Consider the following 16,038-nt stretch of genomic DNA (forward strand, 5'->3'; position numbering starts at 1 on the left):
TGCGAGTCATCCTGCTTGCCCCAGCTATGTTAGTCACACTTTCACCATCAACCTTCATTTCTTCTCTTGGAATGACCTTCCCAGATTCTTTGTCAATCGCGGTTACATCATACTTCCAAGGTACTGCTTTGGGATCACTGAATGGAAATGGGCTCGGTTTTTCGATAATCAACGGTTTAGGCTGGTCCACTGTTGGAGTAACAGGAGTCGGTATACTGAACACTGGCATGACAGAATTTGGTGCTGGCAAATTAAACACTGGTATCCTACCCCTTGATTCTGGCAAGTTGAAGGTAGGCTCAATTGCGGCTACTTCTTTCACCTGGTTAACTACTTGCAAAAAACCATCATCAATCAATCTCTGAACATCTTTCCGAACCATAACACAACCCTTATCACATCCCTTACAGCTCGTACAACCGATATGGGAAACAGATACTAGGCCTGCTTTAAACAGCTTTGAATGGAATGCCTTGAGTGGAGTCTTAATCTGAGCTACATCAAGGATAGAATTCTCTTCAGACGAAGCATCAATGGCATTAACAGCCCCATGGTCAGGCAAAGGGTTACTTTTGACATTGGGCGGCGGATCGTTGAATGACAGAATCTTCTTTTCCATCAGATCCCTCACAAGGTTTTTCAAAGCATAACAGTTCTCCAAGTCGTGACCTGGCGCACCCTCATGAAATAAACAATGAGCGGCGGCGTTGTAGTTGGCTGGCAAAGGATTCGGAGGCGGTCCCAAAGCTCGAGTAGTGACCAAACCGCGTTGCACCAAGTAAGGATACAACTCGGTGAACGTCATCGGAATCGGTGGACAAGTCTTGTATAGTCTCCTTGGAGCATTCTGGCGAGGTGCCTGGTTCCTCGGTTGTTGACTCGCCTGAGCGTTGGATGCTTGTTGATAGTTCGGAGGAGGATAAACCGGAGGCGGATAACCAGGAACCTGTTGCATGGGCTGATAAACGGGCGCTTGTGGAGCTTGTTGGTTGAAAGATGGTGCAACAGCAGCCACGTATGGCGGTGGTGCATACTGAACCGGGTATCCCTGTGGTTGGGGATACTGTGGAGGATATTGATACTGCCTATTCCTTCTCCTATCTGAAGACACAGCATGAGTCTCTCCCTCCTTCTTTCTCTGAGGATTGACGGAAGTCTTCTTAGCTTGGTCCTTCGAACTCATACTGCTAGAACCACTGGACATCTTTCCACTCTTAATAGCTAATTCAACCTTTACTCCAACAGCAACAATATCAGCGAAATTCGTGGTTACACTACCCACCATCCTTTCATAGAACTCAGGACGAACGGTGTCAACAAACCAGTCAGCTAATTCTTTATCAGTCAATGGAGGTTCAACCTGGGAAGCAATTTCCCTCCATCGCTGGGCGTATTCCTTAAAGGTTTCAGAATTTTTCTGCGTCATACTCAAAAGTTGTCTCCTGTCAGGAGCCAAATCCATGTTGTACTTATAGTGCTTAATGAAAGCGTCAGACAAATCTTGAAAAGACTTGATGTGAGATTGGTCCAATGTTAAATACCACTTCGACGAGGCACCTTTCAGACTGTCTTGAAAACAGTGGATCATCAACTTGTCATTTTCCACATGGGCAGCCATCCTACGGTAGTACATTATCAAATGGCTTTTCGGACATGTAGTCCCTTCATAGCAGTCAAAGTTCGGAGTCTTGAACTTTGGCGGAATAACTAAACCGGAAACCAAACAGATGTCTCTAGCAGCAGCACCAAAGATCTGGTCTCCTTCCATCTTTCTTAATCTTTTATCAATAGTAACAACCTCCTCGCGGAGCCTATCACGCGGCTGGTACCCTTCATCATTATCATCCAGAATTTCATAAACAGGCTCATTAAGATAAGGCTGCACCCGAGTATGGACATTAGCTTGTGTGAAGGTAGGGACCACCTTTGGAGGCTCGGGAACCAAAGGCACAGTCTGTTGAACGTTCTGTATAACCGGCATGGCTTGTTGACCACTTTGTGCAACTGGCATAGTTTGTTGAACTGACGTAACAACAGGCGGATGTATGAAACTCTGCGAAAGACCATAAGGAAACGGGTTCTCAACTGAAACAACCGGCGGATCTACGGCAGCGGTAGTGTTGATCTCAGAGACCACAGTAGGCTGAGTATCCATCTTTGCATTGATAACCTGAAGTAGTTCCATAATCGTTCCTACATTCCCTCGAAGGTCTGCTAGCTCGTTGTTAACGCGATCCATCTCTTGAGCGTGCTCTTCCATCCTTCTTCGAGCTTGAGCTCTAGTGTTGTATCGATTCAGGGTGACGAAACTGTACGCGTTAGAACCGAGTATGAGACAACCGGGAGACACATGAAATGCAAAATGTGATGCAAAATGCGAATGAAAGATTTCATGGAATTCAAGCCTTTACGAACATCGCGGAATACCACTGGGATCTTTATTTATTAATTTGAAAATGGATTACAAATAAATATTCTTAAAAAATCTTAACAAGGAAAAAAAAAATAAAAAAAATAAATAAAAGCTACGAAAGCCCTAAGGAAGCGTAGTCCACGACTTCAACGAGTAGGCGGAGAGTCGGAGGAAAATAAATCCTCGTAGATTCTTCTCTTTTTGTAGGAAAGCACTTCTTCATTCTTCGCCTGCAGCTGCATTTGTAGCTCTTCATTCTCACTGACGATAACCTGATATTTATTTTTCCACGTTTCTGCCTCATGTTGTGATCTCTTCAAAGCGATTTCCAACTTTTCAGCTTCGGACATGAATACTAAAACAGGTTCTCTTCTCGGAGGTAAAGGATCTTGGCGAGGATAAGGCATCTTCAGCTTGATGGCTCTTTCCCGGACCCAACGAAGATAAGGTTCCATAGACACACAATTCGGCTTTCCCAAACTTTCTTTGCCTTTCTTGTGCAAATGACGCCAAGCGGATACAATCTGATCTTGAAGTTCTTTGTCACCCTTAAAGAAGATTTTCTCCACATGAACACTTTTAGGCGGTTCTTTCAAGGGATACCCTAACTGTCGGCGAGCTAGGACTGGATTGTAGCTGATTCCTCCATTAAAACCAAGTAAAGGTACGTTGGCAAAGTCTCCACAGCTGTCGATAATTAGTATTCCATCATACACACGATTATACCAAACGATGTCCGAGTGTGTCAGCGCCATGACCCTTGGTGACCAAAATCCCTTGTCAAGACTCAAAAAAGACTTGGGCAAGTGCGAAATAAACCACTTGTATAATAAAGGCACGCAACAGGTGATCATTCCTCCACCATGAAAATTCCGGAGATGTATGGAATGATAAGTGTTACCCAATAACGTTGGTACTGGATTGTTCTTCATGAATATTTTGATGGCGTTAATGTCAACGAATCCTTCAAAACTTGGGAAGAGTAGCATTCCATAAATAAGCAAAGCAAGGATTGTTTCAAAGGTAGGCATGCTTAAATGATCGGCATAATATTGGGCTTTCTTGATTAAGAAAAGCGTAGGTAACCCTACAGTTCCGCCTTTGGCGATCATATTGCCTTTGATGTCGGACACCTTTAAGCATATGGCTTTAGCAATGTCTTCCTCTTTAGGGTCCTTCTCTAAGAAAGGGAACGGAGACTTATCTATAATAGGTAACCCCACCAACTGAGAGTACTCTTCTAAGGTAGGTAATAGCTGATAATCTGGGAACGTGAAACAATGGTAATCCGGATCATAGAACTGTAGTAACGTAGAAAGAAGCCCATCCTTCACTTGGATTCTCAATAAGGATAATAGCCTTCCGTACTTGTCCTTGAACCCCTCTTGATCTTCAACCAAAGCTCCTAGCTTCCTTAGGTCATTCAACTTAAAATTCTTAAAAGAGTATTTCAAGGTGTTTCTCTTATTGTAATCCATGGTAGCCTGCGATGTTCATAAATAAAGTTTGAATTCCATGAGATGTAATGCAATGTGATGTTTTATGGATGTAATGCACATAAACACACAAAGTCCTAGGTTAAAGGTATATGAGCGGAAGTCAAGGTCTACCCATCCCACAGAGGTATGTACTATAGGGTTAATTGTACCTGCGGAACAAGGGTTCTAAATCGGTGCCCAAAGTCATCAGTCCATCTTTCGGATATTATCAATTTCCCAATTGACTCGGTGGTTAATAATATTCTCAAGAGAACCTCTTTTGAGTGTGGTATCGCGTAGCAACTATTTTGGGATTACTCCCTCATAGTCCCCGCACTACGTCCTATATAAGGCCAAAGTGGTGTTAAGGTAACTACGGTCCCCAGTGTCATAGGCTCTCATCGAAGATAGTAAGTGTCTTCACGATTACTCGTTCAACAGAACTACCTTTCAAAAGGGCCTCAACTGAGCGGTGATTCTCAAGTCGGCTTGGTCGGGATTCAACTCCCTATAAGCTTCGTTGAATCTATCACCTCCTATAATAAGTTCACTCAAATCCGGGTGTAGGACTTACCTCACAACAAAGATACCCCCCATAATACACAATAATATATACATACAATTAATAGTATAAAATATCATACAATAAACAAAATAGGGGCAACCCTTAATTATGTTGTTCCCCAGTGGAGTCGCCATTTTCTGTTGCGGTGGAAATAGGATATCAAACTATTAATTAGCTTGAATCACAATTCTTAATTCACAACCGCTCTTTGATTTATCCGAAGGACAAGGTCAAAAGAGGAAAAACCTATACTTGCATCGTAAGCACAATGCGGGGAGATACCTAGGTAAGGGGTTGGTTAAGCTTAGGGAAGGTACTAGCACCCTAAACTTCTGTAGTACTCTACAGGAACCTTTTGTTTATTGTATGTCTTTTTATTTTTATTATCTGTTGGGAATATGTACTGAGCTAAAGGATAAAGTGACCTAAAAGAGACCTAAGGGTTAGTCCTAAGTTTACTCGGCAAGACGTCGCATCTTGTGCCTACATATCCTGACGGGAATGGAATCAGAGTAATTGTAGTTCCCCTCGTAAGGGAGGTTAGAAACGTCTTGACTGTGGTCAAGGTTTCAATGGGGAATAAACGTATCTTAAGGACACGCTTACGGGGAGTGCGGAGGCTCCAACCTCTACGTTGAATTTGTTAATTAAAATTAGGGTTGAAATTATTAGGGATTCCACGGCGGGAAACCCTACAACAGAGTACGACGACTCTTTGACCTAAAGCTAGGGTAAAGGGCATTTGGGTCCGCGGCGGGACGCCTAAGCTGATTAGGGTTTTGAAACATTCAAAGGGTAAGGCTATTGACTCGGCGGTCAAACGGCTAGACCTAATTCCTTCGGAAGGGAAATAACGGGAAAACATGCAAACATGGCAAAATATTATATGGCAGAAATAAAGTGCTGAAAGTAAAGAAAGCTGTCGCGATGATCATTCGCGTAAATTACAAATCCCAAAAAAATGCAAAAATAAAATAAACTGCGACCATGGCCTCGCGTAAATTACATCCATGGAACAAAATAAACTGAATAAATATTAATCGGAATTTAAGCATGATCTGAGGAGAAACACAAAGAACATTAGTGAAAAGTTAGACAGAAATCAACGGCAAAAATGAAACTGCTAAATTGAAGGAGAAAAATACAAATTTTGTTACGGGTTCATTATTATTTTAAGGAAAAAACCCCTGTCATATTTTTAATTATTTTACAAAAAAAAAAAAAGATCTATTTTAATTTTAATTTTTGCATTTTTACGATAAGAAAGAAAATTAAGTTTTATTTAAAAAAAAAAAGCTAATTCTTAATTTAAAACAAAGATTTCTAACAAGCGGACCTTTTATCCTTACCATTAATCTAACTTTAACCAACGACTCATATTGCTAATGAAACAATTTTTTTTTTTTAAAAGTTAGTAAATTAATAAGACTAACTACAGGTTATTGTTAAAACATGTTAATGGTATAAGGATATTTTTTTACTATAAGTTACTAAAACAAATTAATTACAATAAACCTATATAAAAATCTACAACTATTTGAGGAATCCCAATTATTAAACCCCTACTAACTTTTCAATATTAATATTTTAAAAAAATAGTGTTTATTATAATAAAATAAAGAGCAAAACAAAAGAAAAGTGGAAGATAGTGAAGGACAGTAAAGCAGAAACAAATTAAAAGGCTAGGTTGTCTTGGTTAGGGTTTGACAATCCTTTTTCCTCTTCTTCGCTTCCTGCATGTGTGCCTCGCCGCCATGGATGCTTTTCCGAAAGCTTCTTTCCCCTTCCTTTCCATTGATGCATGCTCCTATTTCTTCTTCAATTCATTATACCTAAACACGAAACATACAGAAATCATCCGAAAATTAGTAATGACCGAAAATCTATACCTGTTGATGGTGAAGAACGGCCGGTGATAAGAACTTTCTGAGGCCTCTGGCTGCGGCTTCGACGGTGACGGTTCGATGGCTTTCCTTTGCTAGGTTCAGATCGTTATTCTCAAGGTTTGCTTCTTTTTCTTTCTCCGTTTGTGATCCGAGGTGATGATGAAGGAGCGGAGGCTCCTCTGAACCTCTGTTGTTGTTGAGCCGCTGCGGCAAGTTCTTCTCTTCGATCCTCTTTTTTGAAGAACCATATGAAACTCTTATACTTCCGTTTGATGGGCCTGGACGATTTTTGCGACGCCGCTGTGAACTTAACGCCTCTTTTCCAGGAGATATTGGTGCTGAGTTTGACAGGATCTTGTGTGGTTTTCTAAAGTTTTCTTAGATTTGCTTGCTTTTTTTTCGGAAAAAACTATTGCTTGGATTGTTGAACGGATCCAGTGGATTTGAAAACTTGTTAATTAAACCGGTTCGATGGACTGGTTTTCTGAACTGTTTCTCTGAACTGGTTTCTGAATTGGTTTTGTTTGAACTATTTCAGCTTGTTGGACTTTTTGTTGGAATTGTGTTTTTTCATAGGACGATTGGAGTTAAGGTCCCATTTGGGGCAAACCGTCCTCCTGAGAAAAATCACTTCTCAAACCGGCTTTTCAAATAAGCTCTTTTCTGTATAATCTCTTTTTGGCCAAGCAATCTCAAAATGCAATTTTCCTCTCAAACCGGCTTTTCAAATAAGCTCTTTTCTGTATAATCTCTTTTTGGCCAAGCAATCTCAAAATGCAATTTTCCTCTCAAACCGGCTTTTCAAATAAGCTCTTTTCTGTATAATCTCTTTTTGGCCAAGCAATCTCAAAATGCAGTTTTCCTCTTCATCTTTCGGTGCCTTTCGATAAGAACAAACATCTGCCCTGTTCTGGCCGAGGTCGTGAACCGGACATCCGATGATGATATCTCTGAGGGTGTCAAATTAACCGATTCAATTTCCTTGTTTTTGCTCATTTTGCAGGTTTGAAGATATGTCGGAAAAGTCGGAGAATCGGAGCGAATAGACATCGGACAGTATAGTAACTTAAGAATTTTATGATTCCTTTTGTAGAAAATGTACTTATTATTTTTGTAATTTTATGTATTATTATTTTTGTGTAAAGAGTTAATAAAAATTCCTTATTTTTGTGGAAAATTATTATTATGATTATGCAAAACAAAATGAAAACCACTGCATATGCTGTTTGTTTAATGTTGGAAATAGAATTAAAATAAAACTATGAAATAAAGTTATAATTTTTTTTTAAAATGAAGTTATCTAAAATGAAATGAAAACTTAAAACGGGATTAAATGAAATGAAAACTTAAAACGGGATTAGCTATTTTAAAATGAAATAAAACTTAAAATGAGATTAGTTATTTTAAAATGAAATAAAACTTAAAATGAGATTAGTTATTTTAAAATGAAATAAAACTTAAAATGAGATTAATTATTTTAAAATGAAATAAAACTTAAAATGAGATTAATTATTTTAAAATGAAATAAAACTTAAAATGAGATTAATTATTTTAAAATGAAATAAAACTTAAAATGAGATGATCTATTTTAAAATGAAATGAAATATAAAATAGAATTAAATAAAATTAATTTAAAATAAAATGACGGTACAATGCAATATGGTTATCCGACTAACTTCGCTTCCGACACCATTTCCGATTAAAATCTCCCAACCAGATCAAACAAACCAAAGTTCCTGATTACAACTCAAAATTCAAACTTGACGGCCGGCTGTAAACAAATGACCGTTTTGCCCTTCATAAGCTAAAGAGCGCACCACGCGATGTTTCCTGCAAAAATCAACCAACTACAAGAACTTGTTAGTAATTAGTTAAATGCAAAAATGCAACAGAACGCGAGATGGTTCGACTAATCTTAGGGCAAAATTTGGGGTGTTACAACAATCAATAGTAACATGCTCTTAACATCTTCTTTGCCATAACATGTCCATTGGAATGAGTACCAAAAGAACCTTCATGGACTTCAGTCATCAACAGGTCTGCTTCGTGTCTATCCATGCATCTGAGTAAAACCATATCGAAATTTCTCTTATAAAGCACATCATCGTTCAGGTAGAAGTTGTCAGCTAATCTTCTCAAAATCTTATTATATTTCAAAGATGCCTCTGGAGGGTAAATCAGACTTTGTAGGAAACTTTTGATATCATAATACCATGTCTTTTCATCTTTGACTTCGTCAACAGCAAACACATGAGCTGGCCTATCAAGACGCATTACAGTCAAATTGGGAACTTCATTCCAAAACTTCACCACGATCATGGAAGCCAACGTTGCAAGAGCATCTGCCATTCGGTTTTCATCTCGAGGAATATGATGAAACTCAACATTTGTAAAGAAAGTTGATATCCCCCTCACATAGTCTCTATATGGTATCAAACCAGGTTGATTCGTCTCCCATTCACCTTTGATCTGATTAACCACCAAAGTTGAATCTCCATAGACGTCAAGACATTTAATTCTGAGATCAATGGCCTCTTCAAGCCCCATAATGCAAGCTTCATACTCAACCATATTGTTTGTACATTTGAAGGTCAATCTAGCTGTAAACGGAAAATGAGTGCCTTGAGGAGTAATAAACACTGCCCCAATGCCATTACCATATGAATTAACAATTCCATTAAATACCATGCTCCATCATGAACCAGGTTTTGGCCCTTCTTCAAGCAATGGTTCATCACAATCTTTCATCTTCAAATACAAAATCTCTTCGTCAGGAAAATCATATTGCACTGACTGATAATCTTCAATATGTTAGTGAGCCAAATGGCCAGCCAAGACACTACCTTTAATAGCCTTTTGAGCTTGGTATTCAATATCATACTCTGATAACAACATCTGCCAACGGGAAATCCTCCCAGTTAAAGCAGGTTTCTCAAAAATGTACTTGATTGGACCCATTTTGGATATCAACCAAGTAGTATGATTTAACATATACTGGTGCAGACGCTTAGCAGCCCAAGCCAATGCACAACATGTCTTCTCAAGCATAAAATACTGAGACTCACAGTTGGTGAACTTCTTACTGAGGTAGTAAATTGCATATTATTTCTTACCAGATTCATCTTGCTGACCAAGAACACAACTCATATTCTCTTCAAGCATAGTTAAATACATGATCAATGGTCTTCCTTCAACAGGTGGAACAAAATCGGAGGCTCCAGCAGATATTCTTTGATAATATCAAAAGCTTTCTGGAAATCCTCGGTCCAATCACAAGATTGATCCTTCCGAAGAAGCTTGAATATAGGCGCACATGTGGCAGTCATATGCGATATAAATCTTGAGATATTATTCAAGCGGCCGAGAAAACCTCTGACTTGCTTCTCAGTTTTTGGCGCATGCATCTCTTGTATTGCTTTGACCTTTGCATGATCAACTTCAATACCCTTCTCGCTGACAATAAAGCCCAACAACTTACCAGAGCGAACACCAAATGCACACTTATTAGGATTCAAGCGGAGTTTATACTTCCTCAATCGCTGGAATAACTTCAACAAATGCTCAGCATGCTCTTCTTCATCTCTTGACTTATAAATCATATCATCAACATAAACCTCAATCTCTTTATGCATCATGTCATGGAAAACAGTGGTCATAGCTCTCTGGTATGTTGCACCAGCATTCTTTAAACCGAAAGGCATCAATCGATAACAGAATGTTCCCCAAGGTGTAACGAATGTGGTCTTCTCCATATCTTCGGGTGCCATTTTAATTTGGTTATAACCTGAAAATCCGTCCATAATCGAAAAGACTTTGAATTTAGTTGTATTTTCTTCTAACATATCAATGTGTGGCAGAGGAAAATCATCTTTCGGACTGGCTTTATTCAAATCTCTATAATCAACGCACATACGGACTTTTTCATTCTTCTTCGGAACAGACACAATATTGGTTACCCATTGCGGATACTCGGAGCTAACAAGGAAACCAATATCAATTTGCTTCTGCACTTCCTCCTTAATTTTCACTTCCATATCAAGATGAGTTCTTCTCAATTTTTGCTTGACCGGCGGGCATTCTGGCTTCAAATGCAATCTATGCTCCACAGTATCAGAATCCAAACCTGGCATATCTTGGTAGGACCAAGAAAACACATCAGAGTATTCACGAAGAAGATCAACCAACCCCTTCTTAACCTTTGGACGTAGTTGAGACCTAATCTTGACTTCCTTCATATCTTCCTCGGAACCCAAGTTGACTAATTCAATCTGCTCTTCAAACGGCTGAATGGTTCTTTCCTCGTGCTCAAGCAAACGAGACAACTCATCAGACACGTCTTCATCATCATTCTCTTCCTCAACTTCAAACGCAGGGAAATCAAAGTTTGGAAAAAGAGTAGGATCATTACGTTCAATGGGTTTGAGAACCAACCTGCATAATGATTTGATATTTTGATTTTAGAGAAATTGAGTGCAAACAAATATTATGCAGATATGGGAAAAATTATTCTTATTTATGTTTTTTGTGATAACCATTTTCAGAAAAAAGCAGAAAGTAAAAATAAACATGATAGATGTGGATGAATAAAATTGTATTTTTATTGATGATAATATTGAAATGCCCAACAATGTTTCACTTCTCCCTTAGCCATAGGAGAAGGATTTTTCTTTCACAATAAAACAAATTACTTTGAATGGTGCACGACAACAGGAATATCAATAGTAACCCAATTGTTGCAGGTTTGTCCGTGTGTCACAAAGTTGGCACAAGCTTCGTCTTCATCACTGTCTTCAGTAATTGCAGGTGAGTGTTGATCATCCTTGTGAATGAATCCTCCACTACGGAAAACTTCTTGCATAGCCTTGACACTGGCGTTGAATGGCCCTTGCTGAAATCCCATCCCAGCCCTGTTCTTGTTCTCAATAACTTCTATAACACGACCCCACTTGTCGGTGTTGCCAGCCTAAATAACCTCTTGTGCATCCTTCAGAGAAGACATGGATGCCCCGATCTTCTTCAATTCATCAGCAATAGACAAAGCCTGGAACGGCGTTCCAACCTCTTCTTCAGCTTCCACATAGGTGAAGGATGACAAATGGCTTACTAAAAGCTCTTTCTCCCCACCAACAACGACAAGCTTTCCGTTCTTAACAAATTTTAACTTCTGGTGCAAAGTAGACGTTACGACACCAGCCTCATGAATCCATAGCCTTCCCAACAAACAGTTGTAGGCCAGGTGAATATCCATTACTTGAAAATTAATTTGAAAGTCACTCGGACCTATCTTAACTAGAAGATCCACCTCACCAATGACAGTTTTTCGGGAACCGTCAAGCGCTTTAACCACAACACCATTGTACCTCATTGGTACCCCTTGATAAGACAGTCTCGCCAAGGTTAACTTGGGAAGCACATTCAATTGAGGGAGAATCGAAGAAGAGAAAAATCAAAAAATTCACCTTCTGTTTGCTTCAATTGAGCTCGTTCTCTCTTCCAATTTGGTTTGGCTTGCTTCTAACAACCAGCAAGAAGTGAAATTAATGATCAAATGGCTTGGATCCTTGAAGTTTCAATCCCAAAACAGAAATGGAATTGAAGCTCGGTTTCAAATGAAATCTTCAAGGTCAGCCTGTTAATAAAGCTTATGGAAGATGCAACTCAAAGTTTGGGCAAAGGGGTCCTCATTCTGATCACAAGGGCAATGTATTTATATTCATCCAATAGCTTTTCACACACTTTCAATCAAATGCCAAAAATATAAATGTCATGTTGCATGCTTGCATGGGCGTGCACAAGGCCCATGGAATGATGTGAATAGGTCCAAAATCATATGCAAATCAACCTGAAACAGTAACATTGAACCATGCATTAGTGAAATGAAAATTGGTCATGAAACGTTTCAAATGGGGCCATGCATTACACCCATGCCCAAGTCACTCAAAAATGCTCCAAATGCCATGATCTTGGACTCTTTGGAAAGATAATATGAAGGGGAGCAACTTTTATGTTGAAACATTTTCCATTTGGAGCTTAGATCATGAAGAATTTTTAGGTGGAAGTTGGAGGAATCAAACATATTTGAAAATTTTCTAAGTTAAAAGTCAAATGACCACTTTTTCTACCTTGAATAACTTTTTTTATGAGCTTAAAATGAAAATGGTTCCTTATTCAAAGTTGTAGTTTTTTCAATTCTATTCAATTTGGTCACAAATTTGACAACATTTGGATCTTACATGAGGAAGTTATGGATTTTAGAAGTCGAGGAAAATTGCTTGTTCAATGGTGATGACCCAAAATGACTTATAATGTTTCCTCTTGATACATGCCCTTGCAAGTATATTTTGACATTTATCAAAGAATAAAGTTGGATAAGGCATCTTGAAATTGATCATGAAACTTGAATGGACTTCATATCATAAAAATTGAGAAAGTTATGGTTCTTGGAAGTTGACCTTCTAACTAGGGCACAAACAAAATGACCTATAATCTTTCATCATAAAAAATGACTTTACAAGAAAAATTAGCTCTTGATGACAATATTAAAGTTGTTTGGAATGTCATAAATAGTAACTTTTCTATTGGAATCATTTTCATACGATAAAAATTGTAGGATATAGGGTCTAAGGAACCCCAGATTTGACCAGTTGACTTTCTCTAATCAACCTCTTTGAACTAACTTTCAAACTTGAAGTTATTTTGATATATGGGGCTCATGGAGAATCATATATGCTTAAGGTGATGTGAAATGAAGTATACCTTGAAATCTTTGACCAATTGGTGAAGAAACTTGTTGAGGAAGTCACACAAGATAACCATATGAATTAGGGTTTCCAAGGCAAACAAGCTTCAAATCTCTTGATGAATTCTTAATCAAATTGACAAATAAAGTACATGGGTATACATATATGATGATTAGAACCATGATGAACCTTTCCTGGATTGATCTCTTGCATTGAGGGTCTTAAACCCTAGATGTGAGCTTGATGATGCATAGATGGACACACACACTACCTACAAAAGAAACAAAGTTATACTAGACATATTTTTGGCATTTTGGTTAGTAAACAAATAAAAATAAAGTATGATACAATCAAATGTGCTTGGTGATCTCTCCTAATGCAAACCCAGTGAAGGAGGGGTAAGGAGGATACCAAGGTGTGATCCCAAAGCCAATGCAAATGATGAGATAACATAAGGGATCTTAGGGTCAAAATTGGGGTCTTACACATGTTTCAGAGGTTCAAAGGGTGATAATCAAGATTATTATCGTCATCTAAATCTTTGTAGGGTTTTAATTGTAATTGAGAATCAGAAGTAAATGGTTCAAGAACGATTCATTTGCATCCGATTGTCTATTCAAAATCATCTGATCAGTAATTCAATGTATTCACAAGACATCTACATTATCTACTCATCATAACATGTATTTCATTCCGCATAATGCTTAAAATGTCAATCATAATAATTTTTCGAATCTATAGACAGGTCGTTCAGATTGTTTCTCAACTATACATTGAATTAGCGGGCGAAAAATTTTAAAATCGAGCTTGCTGGCGTCTGTTTTCTTAATCTAAGGTTCACGTAGTTTAACTTGGCATGCTCGTTTTAATTTTTCGACTACTTTTTTGGTTTCATTATTGTCATCATGAGCCTTTTAACAATCAAATTTTATTTCAAAATTTGATCAAAACTTGTATCTATCCATAAATTTTATTTCGCACTAATCATTTTAATGCGTTAAGTTTATTTTATGTCACAAATAAATATAAACATACAATACAACAAGCAAAAAGTAGGCTAAACCCACTAGGAAACATTTTTCGATCCCCAGCAGAGTCGCCACTTTTCTGTAGCGGGGTATTCGTTACCTTTAGATTTATTGACTAAATCAAAAGTAAATCATACAATTCGAGTTGCAACCACACTTCTATTTATCCAAAGGAAATGTTAGAAAGCGAACAAAAACCGAGAAGTTTTATCAAATCAAAAACAAATAAAAATGTCAAAGATCTGGCTAAGGGGGTTGGTTATGCAATGGGAAGGTTTTAAGCACCCAAAACATCCTTAGTACTCTAAGGGAGCCCTTTTTGCAAAGTTGTATGGTAGGTTGGTATTTGTGAAAGTATTTGTTCAAACATGATTGGGGAGATGAGAAAAGAATATACAAATTATTTACAATTTTGTTGTTTGAATGGATGAACCCATTGCCTACGTACCATCACAAAGGTAGGATCAAAACCTCGTAGTTCAGGATAAAAAATCTCAAAAATAAGTTGGTGAATTGATTGGTCCAAAAGCCTTAAGGTCTTTTGTTATCAAAGGGAGAAAACTCAATCTAAACCGAAATCCACCATGTGAGGAGAGCTTCAACATACTAGTGAGGGATCCACCCTATAATAAGTATGGAAGACTTATAGTCCAATCACTAAGGATAAGGTGAGGTTTACATCAACCACTATGATAACTCAAACCTAAATAGCTAATGTTTATGAAAAGCTTTGGCAAAGGTGGCCATTGGAACCACAAAAATCACTTGAGTGAGTTGTATTTACAAATTAGAAGTTTTCACAAAATAAAGTCAAAGCTGACTTAAGATTCAATTCAAAATGAGTATTATGAAAAGAGTTTGGAAAATCAAAGGCATAATACCTAGGTTTCTAATTTTGAAAACAATGTCAATGTTTGCAAAAATGAGTTTGACTTGGGTTAGAGTGGAGAGAAGAAGAGAATGGCTAGTCCTAAACATGCAAAGATGAGAGAAGAGAATAAAACCCTTGGAGTTCCTTTCTTGAGATCATAAAGATGATTCAAGTTGCTCCTTTCCTTTGGACTTAGCAATTAACTCAAGCAATAAAACAAATATTCAATCAAGCTCCTAGGATCTTCCAATTTGGATTTGCCTCTCTTAACTTGGATGTTCATGACAACGATCCTTCTAACTAGCTCAAGTTTGGAATCTCTATCACACAATAAAAAAAAATCAAAAAGTTCATAATGCAATAAAAGAAATAGACCAAGAGAGAGTTTAGATTAGGGGTCCTTTCAAGTTATTTTCAAGATTAAGCATTCTAAAGGCATGAGGCCTAGTTGCTCTTCAATCAGTTTTAACATTCTAAAGGCAAGAGGCCTAGTTGCTCTTGAAACTCCATTAAGCAGAGGTGGGGTCCTAATTCTAAGTCCTTTCTCCTTTTTGCATTGGGTTCCCACAACAAAACAAAACAAGCACAAGGCAATAGTATATTTACACAATAATCTACTCAAGTGAGCAAAGGGCAAATGACATAAACATAAACATGAGCTCAAATGAGCAAAGTGAAAAGACAATATGAAAAAATGAGCAAGAAACTAAATTGCATTAAAGTAAATTGCAAGAATTAAATGCTTGAATTAAAAATTAGTAATTAGTAGTTAGTGTTAGTGTGCCATAAGGCAATTTAGCGTTATGTTAAACAATCGTAAGTGGACTAATATAGTAGTCACACCTATCTGAGGTCGGTCAATAAAACTATAGGCAAATAAACACAAGTTAGAGATCATGACTAGTAAGCCAAGCTCCTACAACTTGCCATGCCAAAAGAAAAGAAGGATGACCTTGTATGGATTTCAGGTTCTTTGTTTGACCAAGAAGCAACCTATCTTGGACACAAAGCAATTCACTTGATCTTTGATCAAGTTGAATTTGATTTGGATCAAAGA

The 16,038-nt window shown here is 37.9% G+C and overlaps 1 protein-coding gene across 1 annotated transcript; it reads right to left on the bottom strand.

Annotated features, from left to right (window-relative positions):
• Positions 1–2,559: 2,559 nt before the first annotated feature.
• LOC127094720 (uncharacterized) lies at positions 2,560–3,891 on the bottom strand. The gene has a single exon (XM_051033515.1). The coding sequence runs from the start codon at positions 3,889–3,891 to the stop codon at positions 2,560–2,562; it is 1,332 nt and encodes a 443-aa protein (XP_050889472.1).
• Positions 3,892–16,038: the final 12,147 nt, after the last annotated feature.

Source organism: Lathyrus oleraceus, chromosome 6, assembly GCF_024323335.1.
Source record: "Lathyrus oleraceus cultivar Zhongwan6 chromosome 6, CAAS_Psat_ZW6_1.0, whole genome shotgun sequence".
Taxonomy (NCBI): domain Eukaryota; kingdom Viridiplantae; phylum Streptophyta; class Magnoliopsida; order Fabales; family Fabaceae; genus Lathyrus; species Lathyrus oleraceus.